Source organism: Balaenoptera ricei, chromosome 12 (assembly GCF_028023285.1).
Source record: "Balaenoptera ricei isolate mBalRic1 chromosome 12, mBalRic1.hap2, whole genome shotgun sequence".
Taxonomy (NCBI): domain Eukaryota; kingdom Metazoa; phylum Chordata; class Mammalia; order Artiodactyla; family Balaenopteridae; genus Balaenoptera; species Balaenoptera ricei.
In genome coordinates, this window is record NC_082650.1 from 84,705,609 (window position 1) to 84,726,003 (window position 20,395).

At 41.3% G+C, this 20,395-nt stretch overlaps 1 protein-coding gene across 1 annotated transcript; it reads right to left on the reverse strand.

The window, feature by feature from the left end:
- Positions 1 to 1,506: 1,506 nt before the first annotated feature.
- On the reverse strand, positions 1,507 to 17,301 carry DDX43 (DEAD-box helicase 43). Its single transcript, XM_059941646.1, is given in 17 exon segments — positions 1,507 to 1,796; positions 3,545 to 3,656; positions 4,186 to 4,273; positions 5,971 to 6,109; positions 6,575 to 6,684; positions 6,890 to 7,017; positions 7,679 to 7,766; positions 8,775 to 8,875; positions 9,419 to 9,560; positions 9,940 to 10,041; positions 10,638 to 10,756; positions 10,982 to 11,138; positions 12,381 to 12,462; positions 13,582 to 13,707; positions 14,517 to 14,643; positions 14,929 to 14,984; positions 16,839 to 17,301. Coding segments are annotated over 17 exon segments (2,430 nt in total).
- Positions 17,302 to 20,395: the final 3,094 nt, after the last annotated feature.

Sequence of the window (20,395 nt, forward strand, 5' to 3'; positions counted from 1 at the left end):
GCACACAGCAACAAAGACCCAACGCAGCCAAAAATAAATAAAATGAATAAATTTATTAAAAAAAAAAAAAAGAAAGAACTCAGAATTAAAACTGAGTAAGAAGGCGATACCTTCGAACACAATATATGGCAAGGTGGTCAGAAATTAGAATTCAAGTCCTTTCTTCTCTTTCCTTCCCGCTCCCTGGTCACACTCTCTGCTCCCCCAGCACACTGACTAGAAAGTTTTGCAAAAGCATACTTTTGGATATAAAGCTTTATTTTCAAAGGATACTTTGGTTCTGATAGAATTAGATATAGGGGTCTGAGTTTTTGAACAGAAAGAAAAAACCAGGGAATTGTTAATACTTAAAAAAGTTTTTTTAGCAATCTTTCCCCCTAAAAGAGAGGCAAAGTGCCCACAGGAATGAGCATCAGACGGCACCGGCCTGTGCTGCCCAAAGCCGTGCTTCCTTGCTGACCCCCCAGTGCAGAAGGTCAAGGCTGCTCACAACTTCCACCCCAGGGCTGGACTCTGGAGCAGGAACCACACGGTCCTTGGCAGCTTTCTTGTGGTTCTGAATTAAGGATTAGTACTTCTGAAAACATGAGCCCCAAACCACTAAATGCATCCATGTGTCAAAGCATTTCCGGCCCAGGAGAACGGCTGAGGTCGCGATACGTAACTTTGCCCGCAGAATGAAGCGTGGAGGGGAGCACCAGGGGCCGCGGCCCCCGGTAGGGCCTCTGCATGTGTGTTTCTGGACCCTCCACAATACAGCTGGGCGCATGGGACTGCCTGAAACCTCGCCTGACCCGAAACCTCCTGTTGGTGTATCAGGGTTTCCTGTACTACACGTGCTGAGCAACAGAAACGGCAGGGGTCTCGGCACCTGGAGCTGGGGACCAGATGTGACAAGGCTGGCACTGAAGTGACAGCTCGATCAGCCAGCAGATGCCGCCTGAGTGCCCGCTGTGTGCCAGGCACAGGGCCGGCCAGGGACCCGCGTCAGACAGACTTGCTGACAAGCGACAAAGCTGGCAGCAAAGCGGGGGTCTGTGTCCCCAGCAGACGGGTCTGCTCACGCAGGTCCACCGCCAGCCGCAGGCTGCTGGACCAGGGCTACACCTCGCGTGAGGCAGCGTGGACTCACACAGTGACTGCCGAGACTGCTGTCACCCACAGTCCCAAGAGAACTGACTTCATGCTTCGTTGATGCGGCCATACATTGTTTTCCTTTCATTCTTTTTCTCATCTTATTTTTTCTTGTTTTTTTTTTTAGTCCAGTGGTTGCCTTAAAAGTCTGCATGTAAACATGCTGAATCAGGAGGACGTAATCCTCCTGACCTAAAAGATTTACAGTATTCATCAAGCTTTTTATTTACAGTAAAACTGAACAGCCTTCATGGGCTTAAGTGTAGCCGACATCAGTGTGCATTAAGCACTGCACTTACCCCTTGAAGATGTGCTCCAGTCTCACTGGAGCCGCTTGCCGCCGCCCCTCATTTCTGGTCCAGTTTGCTGTGGTCACTCTTCACCGGGTAGAAAAGTAAGGAGGGTCTCGTTTTCACTCACAGGTCTGTCCCTGAAGCCTTGGCTGATGGTTTCTGCTCGCTGGGCCTTACTGAAGCCTGGCCTGCTCTGCAGTTTGTAGCGTCCTCTGTAACGTCGGAGAGTGTTCACCTGAGGCTCCTGTCCACGTGCAGCTGGACCTTCTTCTGCGAGGTGCTCTTCTGGACCCTCTTGCTGAAGGATGTGACGCCCATGGGCCGGAGGCAGCAGCTCTGGCCGTAGCCCGGGGCAGCAGCGGGACGGGCCTTGAACCGGCAGCAAGCAGCCCACCGGTCCCTGCAGCCCCTGGCTGCATGCCGAGCCCCTCAGCCCCGGGGTGCCCTCCCCACACCCCCCAGCGTGTTCTAATTGCCGTCTTTCATAACCAGGTGTCCGGTTTTCCCAGCACCACTTACTGAAGAGACTGTCTTTTGTCCCCACTGTGTATTCTTTTTACGTTTCAGTCTGCACTTTTAGGGAAAGATGGGCTCCTAGCTGTTAGCCTAGCCCACCTTCGCTGAAAACCTGTCAGTAGCCCAAACTAATGTTAGTATTTCACTAATTTTAATGCACTTTCACGTAATGAAACTTATTACAAAAATTTATTCTCATTACATACACCTTTTGGTGGGTGTTTGTGGTTCTTGGATCATGAACATATTTCCTCAGTACTATTCAACTTCTGACAGACGATAACATGGTATAAGTAATTATCATGTAGGGAACAGAAAACTACACAAAAGTATAAGGGAAAGTAGGGGACGATGATTAGTCAAAGAAGCTTTCGGGGAAATGAATTTACCCAGGATTTACTTGATCCTGGAGCGCTAGGCTAAAATTTAACAAACAGCTGTTGCATATTTTGGCCCCATGAAATCCTTTTACTGTTTCATTTCGAAGTAGATAAAGTAGTAAGAAAAGTACCACCAAATAAAACACTATGTGGTAAACACAAAATTAAAGGGCTATTGAGAAAGACGGATCAGCTTGTCTTTTTATCACAGAAAAAAACTTATTGTGTTAACAGCATTTTCACTGCTATGACAACATCTGAACAAGCTTGAAACCCTTTAAAGATTGACTTTAACACAGCAACATTATAGGGGACAAAATTTACTTTTATTTCTTTCTTTAACATAAAGATAGCAAAAAATGAAATTTTAATGCTACATTCCTTAATATCGATAAAAAAATTTTCAACTCAAGTTTAAATACTTTTGATCTTATTAAAGTATAAAATACTGAATTCTACATTTTAAACACTATTATTTTAAGAATCAGTCATCTCTTCATACTGCCAGCATGCTTCCAATACTTCCACAGTATCTTAAATAAATATATCTCAAAAAAAATCTTGAATTCTGAAAAACAAGCAGGAAAAACCATAAATTGATGTACTGTGCCATTCTAATGGGGGTGAGGTGATCTTTGAATCCCCTAGTGATTACTGAAGCTGAGCATCTTTAACTTGTTGGACATTTGTATGTCTTTGGAGAAATGTCTATTCAAGTCCTTGGCCCATTTTCTAATCAGGTTGTTTTTGTTCAGTGTTAGGAGTTTCCTATGTCATAGGCATTAGGCCCTTATATGATATGATTTTCTCCATAGTTTATTCATATGGCTCCCTACTGGACATTTATGTCCAGAGGAATTGCTGGATCAAAAAGTATATGTATTTACAATTGATACATTACCACCTGATTGCTCAGAAAAGGTTATACCAATTTATACCTCCACCAGTTCTATTACATTCCATTATACTCTTACGACTGTACAACTTAAAGGTTTTTTCTCACCTCTGAATTAATACTTCTAAGATATATTAACTAGAATTTAGGTAACAGATAAAGAATAAGATCTCATTTATTATGTTAATGACTCTTAGAGATAATGCTGATTGTAATAAACACACTAACAAAGCCTAGTTAAGGAAACCAGGTGTTTGAAAGTCCATGTTATTCAAATTTTACCTCTTTTAAGTAGGCTGGTACCACTTTTCAACATAGACGTTAACAATAAAACTTCTTGGGTTTTCCTTGGGGTCTTTCCCATTTATTTTCCATTTCTTTTTTCAGTTTATTTGCTTTATATCTCTCAGCCATCACCACAAGATCCTCTGGGACACTCTGAAGCCATTAAACGTGTTATTAGGATTGAGGCGATTCTCGTTATATAACAGCTTTTCTACAGTCTTCAGAGAATCTCCACAACTGATTACATGACACCTTCCAAACAGAATGGAACGTGTCCCTCTGCATATGCAACACCGAATCTTCAAGGTATAAAAACCAGCCTAGTCTTAAAAACCCCGTCAGTAAGTACGCGGCCCTCCTGCCGGCGTGGCCCTTCAGCTGCTTCCTGGTGCCTTTGCCTGGTGTCACTTTCTCACCTCGGGGCCTGAGTGTGTCCTCTGCTTCCTCTGTTCTCTCCAACCTCCACCGCACTGGGATCTTCCTCAGCAGGGTCCAGTGATGTTCACCCCTATTAGACCAGGTTCCCCACTTATATACTGTAGTGCTCATCTTTGCCATGCTACAGCCCTCATAACACACTTAATTACTTGTTTAATATCTGTATTTCCTGACAGGCAGTAAAGCCCCAGTACTTGGAATAAATGAAATTTGAACCTTAGAAAACAGAGTTGCATATTCTCACCTGATTTGCTCTTTCCAGAATATTAATTAATTCACCAGCAATCTTCCAATCATTTCTAGTGATAAGGGTAACAGATACCCCGGTCCTCCTTCAAGGGGGAAAAAAGTCAATTTAATTTGATTTATAACTTATATTCATGATTCAGCTAGCAAAACAGAACAAAAACAGCAGCAGCAAAACCTCAACTCTTTCACAAGCCCAACTACGTATGATACATTAAGATTTAGCCATTCAGGGACTTCCCTGGTGGCGCAGTGGTTAAGAATCCACCTGCCAATGCAGGGGACACGGGTTCGAGCCCTGGTCCGGGAAGATCCCACATGCCGCGGAACAACAAAGCCCATGCGCCACAACTACTAAGCCTGTGCTCTGTAGCCCGCGAGCCACAGCTACTGAGCCCGCATGCCACAGCTACTGAGCCCGTGCACCTAGAGCCTGTGCTCCGCAACAAGAGAAGCCACCGCAATGAGAAGCCCGCGCACCGCAACGAAGAGTAGCCCCCGCTCACCGCAACTAGAGAAAGCCTGCACGCAGCAACGAAGACCCAACGCAGACAAAAAATTAATTAATTAATTAAAAAAAAAGATTTAGCCGTTTATATAAAGAAGATGTGGTACATATACACAGTGGAATACTACTCAGCCATAAAAAAGAACAAAATAATGCCGTTTGTAGCAACGTGGATGCCACCAGAGATTATCACACTAAGTGAAGTAAGTCAGACAGAGAAAGACAAATATCATATGATATCACTTATATGTGGAATCTAAAATATGACACAAGGGACTTCCCTGGCGGTCCAGTGGTTAGGACTTTGCCTTCCAATACAGGGGGTGAGAGTTCCTTCCATCCCTGGTCGGGAAGCTAAGATCCCACATGCCTCACGGCCAAAAAACCAAAACAGAAGCAATACTGTAACAAACTCAATAAAGACTTTAAAAATGGTCCACATCAAAAAAAAAAAAAATCTAAAAAATAAAAAATAAATAAATAAATAAAATGTGACACAAATGAACCTATCTATGAAACAGAAACAGAATCATGGACATAGAGAACAGGCCTGTGGTTGCCAATGGGGAAGGGGTTGGGGGAGGGATGGAGTGGGAAGTTGGGGTGAGCAGATGTAAACTTTGATATATAGAATGGATAAACAATAAGGTCCTACTGTATAGCACAGGGAACTATATTCAATATCCTATGATAAACCATAATGGGAAAGAATATTAAAAAAATAGAATGTATATATATATATGTATAACTGAATCACTTTGCTGTACAGCAGTAATTAACACAACATTGTAAATCAACTATACTTCGATTAAAAAAAAAAAGATTTAGCCATTCAGGGCTTCCCTGGTGGCGCAGTGGTTGAGAATCTGCCTGCTAATGCAGGGGACACGGGTTCGAGCTCTGGTCTGGGAAGATCCCACATGCCGCGGAGCAACTAAGCCCATGCGCCACAACTACTGAGCCTGCGCGTCTGGAGCCTGTGCTCCGCAACAAGAGAGGCCGCGATAGTGAGAGGCCCGCGCACCGCGATGAAGAGTGGCCCCCGCTTGCCGCAACTAGAGAGAGCCCTCGCACAGAAACGAAGACCCAACACAGCCAAAAATAAATAAATAAGTTAAAAAAAAAAAAAGATTTAGCCGTTCACACAGCAGTTTGGAACCTAACCTGCAGTTGTTTAAGCAGCATGTTATGGGGATTTTATGATGGTGCTCTCAGAGGGGAAAAAGGTCCTTTTTGTGACGAGAATGGGGAGCCAGGTTGGATGGACTGACTTACCCTGCTCTCCCGGTGCGCCCTACTCTGTGCACATATTCTTCGATGTTCCGGGGAAAATCGTAATTATAGACGTGTGTGACATCATGGACATCAAGACCACGAGATGCTAAATCGGTAGCAATCAGTATTCGCACTTTCCCTAAAGAGTAAAGCCAAAAGAATACAGACACATGCTGGTACAAACCAACCCAAGACATATCTGTCCCCTAATATCTGATCAGGTGAACTATCCTTGCTTTTAATATTAAAACTCTTTTAAAGACAGTGAAGACGGGAAAGGGTTACTTAGCCTTTTTTAACTGCTGGCAAGTTACAACACAATAGATTCCAAAATTCAAAGGGTCCATGAACCATGGCAAAGATATATGCCTCTCAAGTAAATTAAGACAACACCCTCACTGCAAATTACTGCCTTGATATCCAGGTTTTAAACATTAGCTTGAGATAGTTCTGAGAATCTGATTAATATTTAGAACAAGTATAGTTCTGGGATCTGCAAGCTGAGGGCAGATCTTAGACATGGGTTCCATGAAAAGGTGCCATCACTCAAGCAAGTCCAGGCACTGGACACTTTTAAACTGCAATACTAATTGTATAAATGTACCTGTTTTAAAGTTTTTTAATGCTCTCTCTCGATCACTCTGTTCTCTGTTGCCATGCAGAGACTCTACCGATATATGCTGGATACACAGGTCACTTGATAAATGATCAGCCCTGAAGCAAAAGATAAAGTCAGGGGTCTAAGTGCTTATTCTCATACCACCATCAATTCATACTGTTACTTCCACTGGCAAGAGTCTGAAGTAATGTGCATATTGTAAGACATACACCAACCCCCCCCATTTGAAATGCATATACACATAGAAACAATGCCAAAACAAACCATGACTGATGATTTGAATGTAAAAAATATACTCACACAGCTTTCCGGCTAACAAATATTATGACTTTGTCTTTGGGAGACATGCTCTCGATGAAAGTTTGGATAAGCGATCGTTTCTCGTCTTCTGTGGTGACAATTATATTTTGCTTCACGGTACTTACAGCCTAAAGGACTCAGAGATCATAGTTCATCAATATTAATGGGCAAACCCCATATATTGGCTCGAAATCCATCTTATTTCTATCATTGGTTAAATGTTCTCATAAACTGCTAGCAGGAAAAATGGCAGGTCCTTGCAAAATCACTGGTTCCTACTCAAGGATTTATGGCTCAGTCTTTCACTTTTTACCAGTGAGTCACCCACGCTAAGTTGGGAACTCTTGAATACGTGGCAGTGTGTTGAAAGCAGCCAGTTACTATTGTTGGAAAAGGAATAACCACGGTTTGAGGCCAAGCTTACAAAACTATCGCCGTGAATTTGGATATAGCCTTTGCAATGAAGATGTTCAGCTGATGACCCAAAGAGTTTCCATTCTATAAGTATTTTGACAACACAAAATTTCAAAGTATCGCTGGTACCATTTTATTGACCCAGAGATGAAATAGATTCTGAAGCATTTATCCTGTCTTTCGTGAAATCTCATGAAATGAGCCTAGGGCAATGACCCATTATTAATTACCAGTGATTTAAGTAAAACGTCAATTTTCATTAATGATTAGTTGAAAGGCCAATCTCAATTATGAAGTGAAAGGCCAGAGAGCTTTACAATGGCAAAACATTTCCATAATTAATAAGATATAAATAGTAATTAAAAACAAGCTTACAGCTAGATCCAAAGTACCAACATACACAATCATGGGCTCTTTCAAATAAGATTGTGCAAGTCTACGGACAGCACATGGCCACGTTGCACTGGAGATAAAACGTAATACAGAAACATTAAAAATGTATTATAAAGCAAACATTACTAAATTTCCCTAAGAATGCTATGAACCAAATTACTCATGAAAGACAAACTTAGTACTTTTTAATGAGGCCAATTTCACAGAAAACATTTGCTTCACAATGAACTGCTCAATAAAGCTACTAGATTAAACCTTTAAAAAAGTTTAATAGATTTGTAAACAAAAGGTGAAGAAGAGCTATACCTTTCTAATCTATGAAAAGGTACAAGGAATTCAGGTGTTAGATTAGTTCTCTCGGCCTTTATAAATAAGGCAAAAAACCCCAGTATTTTTCATACATTGTCAGCAGGCAAAACCAAATGCTCATGCCAAATAAAAACATTTTAACTGTACCAATGATTGGATATGTACATTCAGATGTTTCTTCAACCATATATTATGAAAGTCACCACCTTCTGTACTTTCACACTAATTACAAAGATGGGAAGTTTAGTAAGAAAACAAAATGAATAAATTTAGTCTACTTCCCCAATCACATACTCTTCTGCTGCCTCAGCTTTATCTTCGCCAAAAAGTATTCTGGACAGGTGATTACTTTTTCCAATCTGAGACCCCCCTGTGGTACAGTCTCCCCTGCATTTTTTTATAGAAATCTTATTCTTTTTCAAACATTTATTTATTTACTTAGGCTGTGCCAGGTCTTAGTTGCGGCACGTGGGATCCTCGTTGCAGCATGTGGGATCTAGTTCTCGGACTAGGGATCGAACCCGGGCCCCCTGCATTGGGAGTGCGGAGTCTTAACTGCTGTACCACCAGGGAAGTCCCTAGAAATCTTATTTTTAATTCAGGAAACCCAACAGTCATTGCTAAACTGTTACACTGAGTTGCTATACTAAGTGATGACATATCTTTCACCAAAGGATCTCAAAATACTTTTAAGAAAGGCTCTAAAATCAAATGGATTTGGTTCCACTGATTTCTACTTTGCAGACTAGCAAATTAAACATATACCTACCTTGTCATGACTGTCTGCCTGTCTGGGCGTACATCTAATAAAATCTTCATTATCTGGGGTTCAAATCCCATATCCAGCATCTTGTCAGCTTCATCTAATACCTGCATTAAAAATGGTTAGCTTAGGAGAATTCCCTGGTGGTCCAGCGGTTAGGACTCTGCGCTTTCACTGCTGAGGGCCCGGGTTCCATCCCTGGTCAGGGAACTAAGATCCCACGAGCCGTGCAGTACGGCCAAAAAAAAAAAAAAGATGGCTAGATTAGGTATGGAAGGTAGCTAATATATATGCTCTGCCTTTATGAATGCTAAGGTAATTTTTTCATTTCCTCCATTACCTAAGCTATCTGTAGTTGCAACACAGATTGATTTAAGTTTGCCAACTAACAGTTTCTAAATCTATTTAATGAAAAAGCAATTTAAGTGTCTAAAATATTCATGTGGAATTCTTTTGTACTTACCTACATTTTAAAATATTTATATAATACTAAAATGGAATGATCTTAAAATCTGTATTTTAACAAACTAGAGGGAATGAGCAACATTCCTAAGATTTAAAACCATTATGAAATGGACAGCCATTCTAAAGGGTTTGATGAAGAGTTCAGTTCTTCCTCCCAGGACCCCGAACCCCTGCTCCACGATTACCAGGTAGGTTACGCTCTTCAGGCACACAAAGTTATTCATTTGTAGATCGTGGAGTCTTCCGGGAGTGGCAATAATGATATCGACACCTTTCGCTAAGTCTTTTATTTGTCCATCTCTATCGCCACCACCATATATACAAACGCTTAAAAAAAAAAAAATACAGAGGTTCATGTTCACGTGGGGAATATCCCATCACAATTCAAAATCCCAACCAACCTAGGCATTTTGGGTATAAAATAAAAAGTACATAAATCCAAAGTCTCAGGTAGTACAGTATTGGCCCCTTTCTGAGAACCATCCACAACCACCAACCCACAGGGACGTGTCCTACGAGAGCCACGGTCGCATCCTTGTTATCTGACCCCACCACCCAGGTTATGGTCGATTTGGATCAGGGGTAAGTAAGCCTGACCCACGCTGAGCCAATCAGCTTCTCAGGCTGTGTGAAAATAATGGGGAGGATGTCTACAGCTACAGATGGTTAGAATGCTGATGCAGGAATGGTCAAAGAAAAGACTCACCTTTTAAGACCTTTATATGAATATTTATGGCACTCAGCTTCCACTTGCAGAGCTAGCTCTCGAGTCGGGGTGAGGACTAACATGCCCGGCCCATTCCTGGCTCTTTGGAGAGAAAACACGTTAGTAAAGTACCCATCTCAGATATACAGGACCTTCATTCAGTGCCTGCAATGAGGGAATTCCCTGGCGGTCCACTGGTTAGGACTCCGAGCTTTCATCTGCTGAGGGCCTGGGTTCAATCCCTGGTCAGGGAACTAAGATCCCATAAGCCTCGAGGTATGGCCAAAAAAAAAAAAAAAAGGCAGCAATGATTGTCAAAGCCACAAACAAGCACCACACATAAAAAGTGGAGAAATAAAGAAAAAGAGCCTAACAAAAAAATCCTAGGGTCCAGACACCAGCCTTTTCATTGAACAGGGCCAGAGCTTTCCTGTGTCAGACATTCTCACAGAATTGTACTGGACACGGTAATTTAAACAATTTGTTTCCAGTGTTTCACTATTAAGACTTTCGGTGGATACTACCTATTGCTTCCTAAAAATGTTTTGTCCATTTATAGCTCAACAGAACAGCACAAGTGCATTTGCCCAAAACTAGGCATTACCTTTCGACCAAGGCAATCGAAGAAACTTGCATTGCATTTTTGGAATCCATATCTGTTAAACCCCTAAAGAGAACCCAGATGTAGTAATTCTTACAGAGGTTGTGAGTCAATATGAATAAATCCAGGCATTAAGTAGGACAATGTCTTCCCCGTTCCAGTCTGAGCTACTCCTATAAGATCTACTCCTTGCAGAATGATTGGCCATGCCTGTGACTGAAACAGAATGAGAAATATTAAAATAAAAAGTGCATTGCTTTCTGTCAAGTGTTCCTTCCTCCTCTCCCAGCCCCAAACTTCTCAGCATTTTGAGTGCTAGGCAGCGGTGGAGGTGCTGGGGGGACACTCATAAGAGACAGCTGCTCCCTGGTGTTATAACTTCTAACGACCAGAAATTGAGGGGGGAAAGTCGATGAAATGTTAGAATTAAAGAAAGCATACCTGAATTGGTGTTGGCCTTTGAAAACCTGCCTTTTGAAGGTTTCTCATAACTTCAGGATAACAGTGAAATGCATCCTCAAAATTACCAACAGGGTTGGGAAGAGGACGTTTCTCACCACCTTTCAAGTCATCACACATTATATTATAATTTTCCCTCCTTTAAGGAAAAATAGAACAAGGATTAGTGGCTTTGGTCACTTTACTCCCCAAGCAAGAAATTTTTTCCAACATTAGTTCAGGTCATATCTAGAAATTCAACTGCAACTGATTAAAATTAGACTGCTGGTTAAGGTACAGTAAAACATAATAAGAAATAGAAGCAAGCCTATCTTTTTTTTACCAGAATAGTTCCAAAGAAGGAAAAAAATTACACTGTATGCATGAATGGGCCAATGAAAATTTCATGGAAAGGTTAAGAATAGAGCCTGACAATGCAGGGGACACGGGTTCGAGTCCTGGTCTGGGAAGATCCCACGTGCCGCGGAGCAGCTGGGCCCGTGAGCCACAATTACTAAGCCTGCGCGTCTGGAGCCTGTGCTCTGCAACAAGAGAGGCCGCAATAGTGAGAGGCCCGCGCACCGTGATGAAGAGTGGCCCCCGCTTACCACAACTAGAGAAAGCCCTCGCACAGAAACGAAGACCCAACACAGCCATAAATAAATAAATAAACAAATACTTAAAAAAAAAAAAAAAAAGAATAGAGCCTGAAAATTATATGCTTCATGAATCACAGTCAGATTTGGCAAACATCTGAGGGCCTATAATGTTTCACACACATTTCCTTAATTAATCCTCAACAATACTTTGAAGTGGGAATTATTCTCATTCGACAGGTGATCTTTAGTCACTTGTCCACGCTCAGGGCCCTACCCCAATCCTAGAATAACTGCTCTGTCTGCTATACCATACTCTCTTAGTTTTAGAACAGATATTAATAGAAAAAATGTTGCCATTAGGACCTATAATTCCAGATAATAAGGACCAAAGAGTAAGAAATTTGTCTAATATTCAGATATCAGATCAATTTCTCATGATTTTCAACACTTGTTGAAATAATTCTCAAAAACTGCTAATACAGCAGGCACTAACCACGTGTCTCTTTAAATTTCAAATTTCAAATTCAGTTCCTCAATTATATTAGCTACATTTTAAGTGTTTAATAGCCACATATGGATAGTAACTACTCTAGATCTAGACACAAATATAGCCCATTTCCCCTCTTCGCCAGAAGTTTTATTGGATAGCAATGCTCTAACATATATGATGTAGGGTGCAACCAAGTTTTCTTTTGAATAGGAAGCTACAGTTTCAAATGCAATCATTTCAAATCTTTTCCTCATGGGTTCATTTACCAGCATAAATCTACAAATACTCAATAAAAAGTAGTAAAACTATTCACCTCCAATTGTCTGCTTGGTCTTGTGACATTGAACTTGTTGTTTCTGACTCCACGTAAAAGTTTTTCTTAATTGGAGGTAAACCTGGGACAAAACCCAAAATTTTAACTTGGATGATTAATGAGCATTTACATTTCATTGACATTTATTCAAAGCAACAGAAATCAAACTAAAATATGTATCAGGTTCACCTTGCACAGATATAGCTCTAGACAGCTGTTCCACACTTTGCCAGCAAAGCTTTTGCCAGCCTCTCAGAGATCTCCATTTTTGCTTTGTCTTTCAATTACATTTTTCACCCAAGAAAGAGATCTTTAATAATTAAATATAAAATAAACCATGCTTCACAAGACACACAGACATCACAACTGATGAATCTTCTCTCATAGTAAGCTAACTTTCTTTTCTTTGAGGGTCCATCCCATTACTGTTTAGGAATAAAATATTTATCCTTATTCTATCCTCTACTTTGAAGCTACTTTGTTTTCTTTTTTAAATGCTTATCATACTTCCACCAAACTTAAATCCTTTTTCTGCTTCCCACCTCCACCCAAATTTCCCAACACATGTTGTTGAGATTGCATGAACAGGCTGACCACCAGAGTGGAATGAACCCTTGTTAATATTTGTCACATGGTAGTGTTCACTGTTTAACTTTAAATAAATGATGTTGTCCCACTGCCTCATTCTGATCAAATTCATGCCTGAATTTACTCTGAAATTCAGTGAATAATGTAAGAACATTATACTCCATATATAATTCCAAGTGAGAAGTAAAAAAACCCATTTCTTCAAGAACTGTACGATCTTATTAAATGTTTTTCCCTTTTTATTTTGCCCTTCTTGGCCAGGACACTCCAAGATCAATTTTTGCTCAGTCATAGCAAAATGTTAACTCCTGGTTGGCATGTTTACTCACTTCATTTCCCTTTTGGCCCAATTTTCTATTTTTATTAAACTTGTGCAGCGAGTTACCTCAAATAAGACAAGGTATAAATAAGTTTTAACTTTCCATTTGTAATGTAAACCGCAACACAGACATAGAAATATCATGTCCTAGAGACTAATTGCAGCATTTCAAATTCTACTGTCATTTTGCATATAGATTTCATTACTAAGAGCAACACATTTTTTATAGAGGTTAAAAACCTCAATTACTAGGAACAACAATACCACATGTAAGTGTTGGGATCCAGCACTAACCTGCCCACTTTTTTTTGTTGCATTTCAAAATATCTTCTCGGAACTTATCCCAATCAACCAATTTCTGATTTCCTGAAACAGCTTTCCTTGCATCTTTTCCATCCGAAGGTTGGACAACAGCAACATCTGTTAAAAATATTCCAAATTAGTTTCCAAACAAATCCTATCAGTATAAAATCCAAAACAATTTTACTATTTTCTGTTTTAATAACCCAACAATAATAATGCTTGAAACATTAAATTTAGGAATTTAGTACAACAGTGCCATGACAATTCTGGTCACGGTTTGCCAGTTATTTACTTCAGATTTCTGAAATGCAAAAAAAAAACTACTGGAGCAGTTAAAAAGCATGAGAGACTAGTGTCTGATAATAAATAACACATCACTTATCATTACGATAATTCTGTGTGGCAGATATTACCCCAGGTAAACAGAAGAAACAGTGTCTTAGAGGCTTTTTAGAGGTTCTTTCCCAAGAAACACTAAGAGGCAATGCTGCCATCTGGACGGAAGACTCTTCTCCTTGTTGCTTCTGGAAATAGTTCAATAATGGCTTTTTCTCTAGTCCAAGTAGATCTGAGATTTTTTTAAATATCAAATAATTAGGCAGTTTTCAAAGTCAGTCACATTCCAGGGAAGGGACCATAGACAGGAGGCCAGGACTAATCCTTGCTGTACCATCAACAGTGAAGTGTATTAAAAGGTTATTTTGTTTTTACTCAAAAGTAAAACTGCCAGGCTTAACAGCAGATATTAAGTGTCTTAGTTTGAGGAAAAGTATTCTGGATTTCATAGAAAAAAATTCTATAACAGACTAGATTTAATGATGGCAAGCCAAAGATTTGTTATCAGGAAAAGCAGCTATAATATGGCTTATAACACTGAATAAAACATTTAAAATTTTACAGGGCTTTAGTGGGCAAAAATTACTTACCAACTTTGGGTTCTGTTTTGTAGTCTTCTTGTTTTTGAACAAGATTATCTATCACTGTTTTCGCTTTGCTCTGCATTGCCTTGGTGCCAAAAATTCTTACTTCTGCTTCAGGGTACCCTTTTATTATCTAGATACAAGGGGGAAAATAGGTGAGATAAGTCCCTTCACCGTCCCCCCCACCGCACTCAACCTCAAATAGAATAAAAGTGTAAAGGAAATACAGGATTGCTATCAATCAGCATCTAAGATATAATGAATGGACTACAGCTTAGGTGAGCTCTTAAAAAGAAGTATGAAGAGCTTTGGCAACTTATCTAAGTTACAACAGTATGTTAATAATTGAAGAGAAATTAGAGTTAGGAATGAACCATAGTTCATCCTCTTTAAGGATTTAAGAACCCAAATAATTTACCTGTATTTTGGTGTATGTTGAGCTCTGGATCTCTTTTATTTTTGACCCACCACGCCCTGTTTTTAAAAATAAAGGGTTTTTTTAAAAAAATTGAAATCAATTATGGGGAACCCACTACCGACTTTGCTCAAAGCCTTCTCTAGTTCTTCCCAGATCATCCAAACAAAGGCTCCTAGGGTCCAGTAATCACTTTCAGTTTGGAAAAAGGGAAGCAGGCGCTTTCTATTCCAAATTGTGGTGGGTGGTAGGAGGTTCCTTTCCCAGAGGTAGATACTAAGGATTCACCATCAGCCCAAGGAAAGACTAATTGGATCCAAAGTGTTGGCAAGGATGTGAAGAAATTGGAACCCTTACACACAACTCAACCAAAAAAGTCCAATTAAAAACTGACCAAAGGTCTTGAATAGACCTTTCTTCGAAGACATAATTATGACCAACAGGTGTATATGAAAAGATGATGAAATCATCAGAGATATGCAAATCAAAACCACAATGAGATATCACCTGTTAGAATGGCTCTCATCAAAAAGACAAGGAATATGGGGCTTCCCTAGTGGCGCAGTGGTTAAGAATCCGCCTGCCAATGCAGGGAACATGGGCTCGAGCCCTGGTCCGGGAAGATCCCACATGCTGTGGAGCAACTAAGCCCGTGCACCACAACTACTGAGCCTGCGCTCTACAGCCCGCGCGCGACAATGAGAAGCCCACGCACCGCAACGAAGAGTAGTCCCCACTCACCACAATTAGAGAAAGCCCGGGCACAGCAACGAAGACCCAATACAGCCAAAAATAAAAACAAATAAATAAATAAATTTATTAAAAAAAAAAAGACAAGGGATAACAAGTTGGCAAGGATGTGGAGAAAGGGAACCCTTATGCACTGTGAGTGGGAATGTAAATTGGTGCGGTCACTATGGAAACAGTATGCAGAGTCCTTTAAAAACTAAAATTAGAACTACCATGTGATCCAGCAATCCCACTTCTGGGAACTTATACACAATTGAAACTAGGATCTCAGAAAGATATCTGCATTCCCATATTCATCATTATTCACGATAGCTAAGAGGTGGAAATCACCTAAATATCTGTCAACAGACTACTGGATGAAAAAAATGTGGCATATGCACACAAGGCAAGTTTTCAGCCTTAAAAGGAAATCCTGCCATTTGTGACAACACATATAAACCCTGAGGACCTTACACTGAGATGAGCCAATCACAAAAACCTGCAGATTCCACTTCTATGAGGTGTCTGGTGGCTGCCAGGGATGGGGGAATGGGGAAATGAGTTGTTGAGAGGTAGATTCAGTCGTGCAAGATGAAAACCTCCTGCAGATCTACTACACAACGTTGTTCTTAGGGTCAACAATACTGTAAATGTATGTTGTTTACCACAATTTTAAAAGGGGGGCAAACCTTAATTCCAGTCATTTCCAAATGTTTTTCAAAAACGAATTTGTAAGACTCACGCTATACTAAGAAAAAGAACACTTTTTTCGGCAGATTAATCATATTCAAGTTACAGAAACTAAGTTCAAGGTATGGCTAATGTTCCGAGCAGCCCTTTAATATCCTACGCTTTCTTATCTTGGGTTAATGGCTCTCCCCGGTGCTCAAACGGACTGACTCCTTTGTTGTTCATTTTGGGGTAAGCTGCCAAAGCTCTGACCTTTCATCCCAAAGATTTCATAAGTCTGAGAGTTGGCGCTCCCAAAACATCGTCTCTATAAACTATACAGAGATGCATTAAACGCCATCACTCTAGCACCAAAGCGTATCAGACAGGTCGGGTGGGGACCCGAGCCGCCCCAGTGGCCGCTGATTGGAGGCGAGGCGGGCGGGGCGGGGATGCCACAGGCCCCGCCCCGCCTCACCCACCCCGGCCCGCCCGCGCAGGCCCTCCGCTCTCACCTATCACCGCGCCCACCCAGTCGTTCTTCAGCTTGAAGGAGAGCGGCGGCTCCCGGAAACCAGCGCCCACGGGCTGCTGGACGCCGGAGGGGCCCCTCCAGCCGCCACCTCCGCCGGCCTTCTGGCCTCCGCGACCGCCTTGGCTCGGCTCCTTCTCCGGCCTCCTTTCCGGAGCCCGACGCAGCGCCGCGCTCCTCCGAGAAGCAACGACCCAGGAGGAGGCGTTGGCGCCGGCTTCCGGTCGAGACATGGCTCCGCGAACAGGATCCGGCGCCTCCGACGTCTTCCGGCAGGCCCTGCACCCTCGAGATGCCGTCGAAGGCTGGTCCACGAGGGCAGCCACGCAGCCGCTGCTCAAGGCGCCCGCGCGCCGACGCCCCGCCCAGGCCGCTGCCTATTGGCGGACGCGGCGCGGTGAGCGGGGCTGGTCCAATGGGCTGCCTCCATCCTGCGCTCCCTCCATCCTGCGCTCCCTCCATCCTGCGCTCCCTCCATCCTGCGTGCGCGCTTGAGTGAGTTCCTGCGCGGGCCTTGTTCTTCTCCGCTGCGGGCTGTCCGGTGCTCTCTGTGCTTTTCGGCTACACACCCGCTCCTGGGACCCGCATCTCAGGAGCGCGGAAAGCGCAGTCACGTTTAACAGCCGGACCCAATACAGTCATTAAAAATTTGAAACAAAAGATTGACGATAGCATTCACCATTGCTGTGTGAACAACACTTTGATACAGTTAAGCATATGTTAGGTTTTAAAATGGTGGTTGTCATAATTGGAAAAGATACATGTACCCCTTGGGCTTCCCTGGTGGCGCAGTGGTTGAGAGTCTGCCTGCTAATGCAGGGGACACGGGTTCGAGCCCTGGTCTGGGAGGATCCCACATGCCGCGGAGCAACTGGGCCCGTGAGCCACACCTACTGAGCCTGCGCGTCTGGAGCCTGTGCTCCGCAACAAGAGAGGCCGCGATGGTGAGAGGCCCGCGCACCGCGATGAAGAGTGGCCCCCGCACCGCGATGAAGAGTGGCCCTCGCTTGCCACAACTGGAGAAAGCCCTCGCACAGAAACGAAGACCCAACACAGCCATACATACATACATACATCCATAAATAAAAAGAATGTAAGCAGACAAGAATAGCATTAAAAAAAAAAAAAAAGATACATGTACCCCAACATTCATAGCAGCACTATTATAATAGCCAAGATATGGAAGCAACTTAGGTGTTCATGCACAGATGAATGGATAAAGAAGATGGGATATGTATACACAATGGAATACTACTAAGACATAAAAAAAGAATGAAATAATGCCATTTGCAGCAACATGATTTGACCTAGAGATTATCATACTAAGTGAAGTAAGCCAGACAAAGATAAATATCATACAATATTGCTTATATGTGGAATCTAAAAAAAAAAAAAATGATACCAATGAACTTATTTCCAAAACAAAATAGGCTCACAGACATAGAAAACAAACTTGTAGTTACGAAAGGGGAAGCAGAGGGAGGGATAAATTAGGAGTTTGGGATTAAAATATACACACTACCATTTGTAAAATAGATAACAACAAACTACTGTATAGCACAGGGAACTATACTCAACACTTGACCCAAATGTTGGCTGTAATTTAAGGGCTAATGAAATAAATTGAATAAATGCCTGAAGCACTCCCATTTTGCAGGCTGGCTCTGTGGCTGGACATACTATTCCAAGGATGCAATCCAGATGGGAGTGCCCCTACTTTGATTAGGATCTTCAAATTCTCTGAAGAGATCTCTGTTTGATCATGTGTTAATCAAACATAGTAGACATCTATTATAATTCTGGGTACTGTGGTCTGCGCCCAGGATTGAAAAAAAAAAAAAGTACTACTCATGGTCCATCCTGGGTTGAATGGGTTAACATGGAATTAACTATAACTCTTAATGCAATAAACCCTGGACTTAATCGGATTACAATGTTATTGCAGCACCCAGGAAACACATAAAAAGATTAATGTTTTATGTATTTAGTCTCCTTTCTCTAATCCTTACTCTGAAGTGGATTGTATTAATGATCTTTAGAAAGAAGTTTTGTTGGATTAGATTTGCTAATATTTTGTTGAGAGTATTTGCATCTATGTTCATGAGAAATAGTTCTGTACCTTTCTGGCAATGTCTTTGTCTGGTTTTGGTATTAGGGCCATGCTGGCCTCACAGAATGAGTTAGGAAGTTTTCCCTCTTGTTCTATTTTCTGGAAGATATTGTAGAAAGTTAGTATAATTTCTTTCTTAAATGTGTGTTAGAATTCATCAGTGAACACATCTGGACCTGGTGCTTTCTGTTTCACAAGCTATTAATTATTGATTTAATTTATTTAATAAATGTAGGCCTATTGAATTTGTCTATTTCTTCTTTTTTTTTAATTTTTGATTTTATTTATTTTTTATACAGCAGGGTCTCATTAGTTATCCATTTTACACATATTAGTGTATACATGTCAATCCCAATCGCCCAATTCATCACACCACCACCACCACCCCACCACTTACCCACCTTGGTGTCCATACGTTTGGTCTCTACATCTGTGTCTCTATTTCTGCCCTGCAAACCAGTTCATCTGTACCATTTTTCTAGGTTCCACATATATGCGTTAATATACAATATTTGTTTTTCTCTTTCTGACTTACTTCACTCTGTATGACAGTCTCTAGATCCATCCACGTCTCTACAGATGACCCAATTTCGTTCCTTTTTATGGCTGAGTAATATTCCATTGTATATATGTACCACATCTTCTTTATCCATTCGTCTGTCGACAGGCATTTAGGTTGCTTCCATGACCTGGCTATTGTAAATAGTGCTGCAATGAACATTAGGGTGCATGTGTCTTTTTGAATTATGGTTTTCTCTGGGTATATGCCCAGTAGTGGGATTGCTGGGTCATATGGTAGTTCTATTTTTAGTTTTTTAAGAAACCTCCATACTGTTCTCCATAGTGACTGTATCAATTTACATTCCCACCAACGGTGCAAGAGGATTCCCTTTTCTCTACACCCTCTCCAACACTTGTTGTTTGTAGATTATCTGATGATGCCCATTCTGACTGGTGTGAGGTGATACCTCATTGTAGTTTTGATTTGCATTTCTCTAATAATTAGTGATGCTGAGCAGCTTTTCATGTGCTTCTTGGCCCTCTGTATGTCTTCTTTGGAGAAATGTCTATTTAGGTCTTCTGCCCATTTTTGGATTGGGTTTTTTGTTTTTTTAATATTGAGCTGCATGAGCTGTTTATATATTTTGGAGATTAATCCTTTGTCTGTTGATTCGTTTGCAAGTATTTTCTCCCATTCTGAGGGTTGTCTTTTCGTCTTGTTTATAGTTTCCTTTGCTTTGCAAAAGCTTTGAAGTTTCATTAGGTCCCATTTGTTTATTTATTTTTTATTACTATTATTTTTTAATAAAGTTATTTTATTTTATTTATTTTATTTTTGGCTGCGTTGGGTCTTCGTTGCTGCACATGGGCTTTTCTCTGGTTGCAACGAGCGGGGGCTACTTTTCGTTGTGGTGTGCAGGCTTCTCATT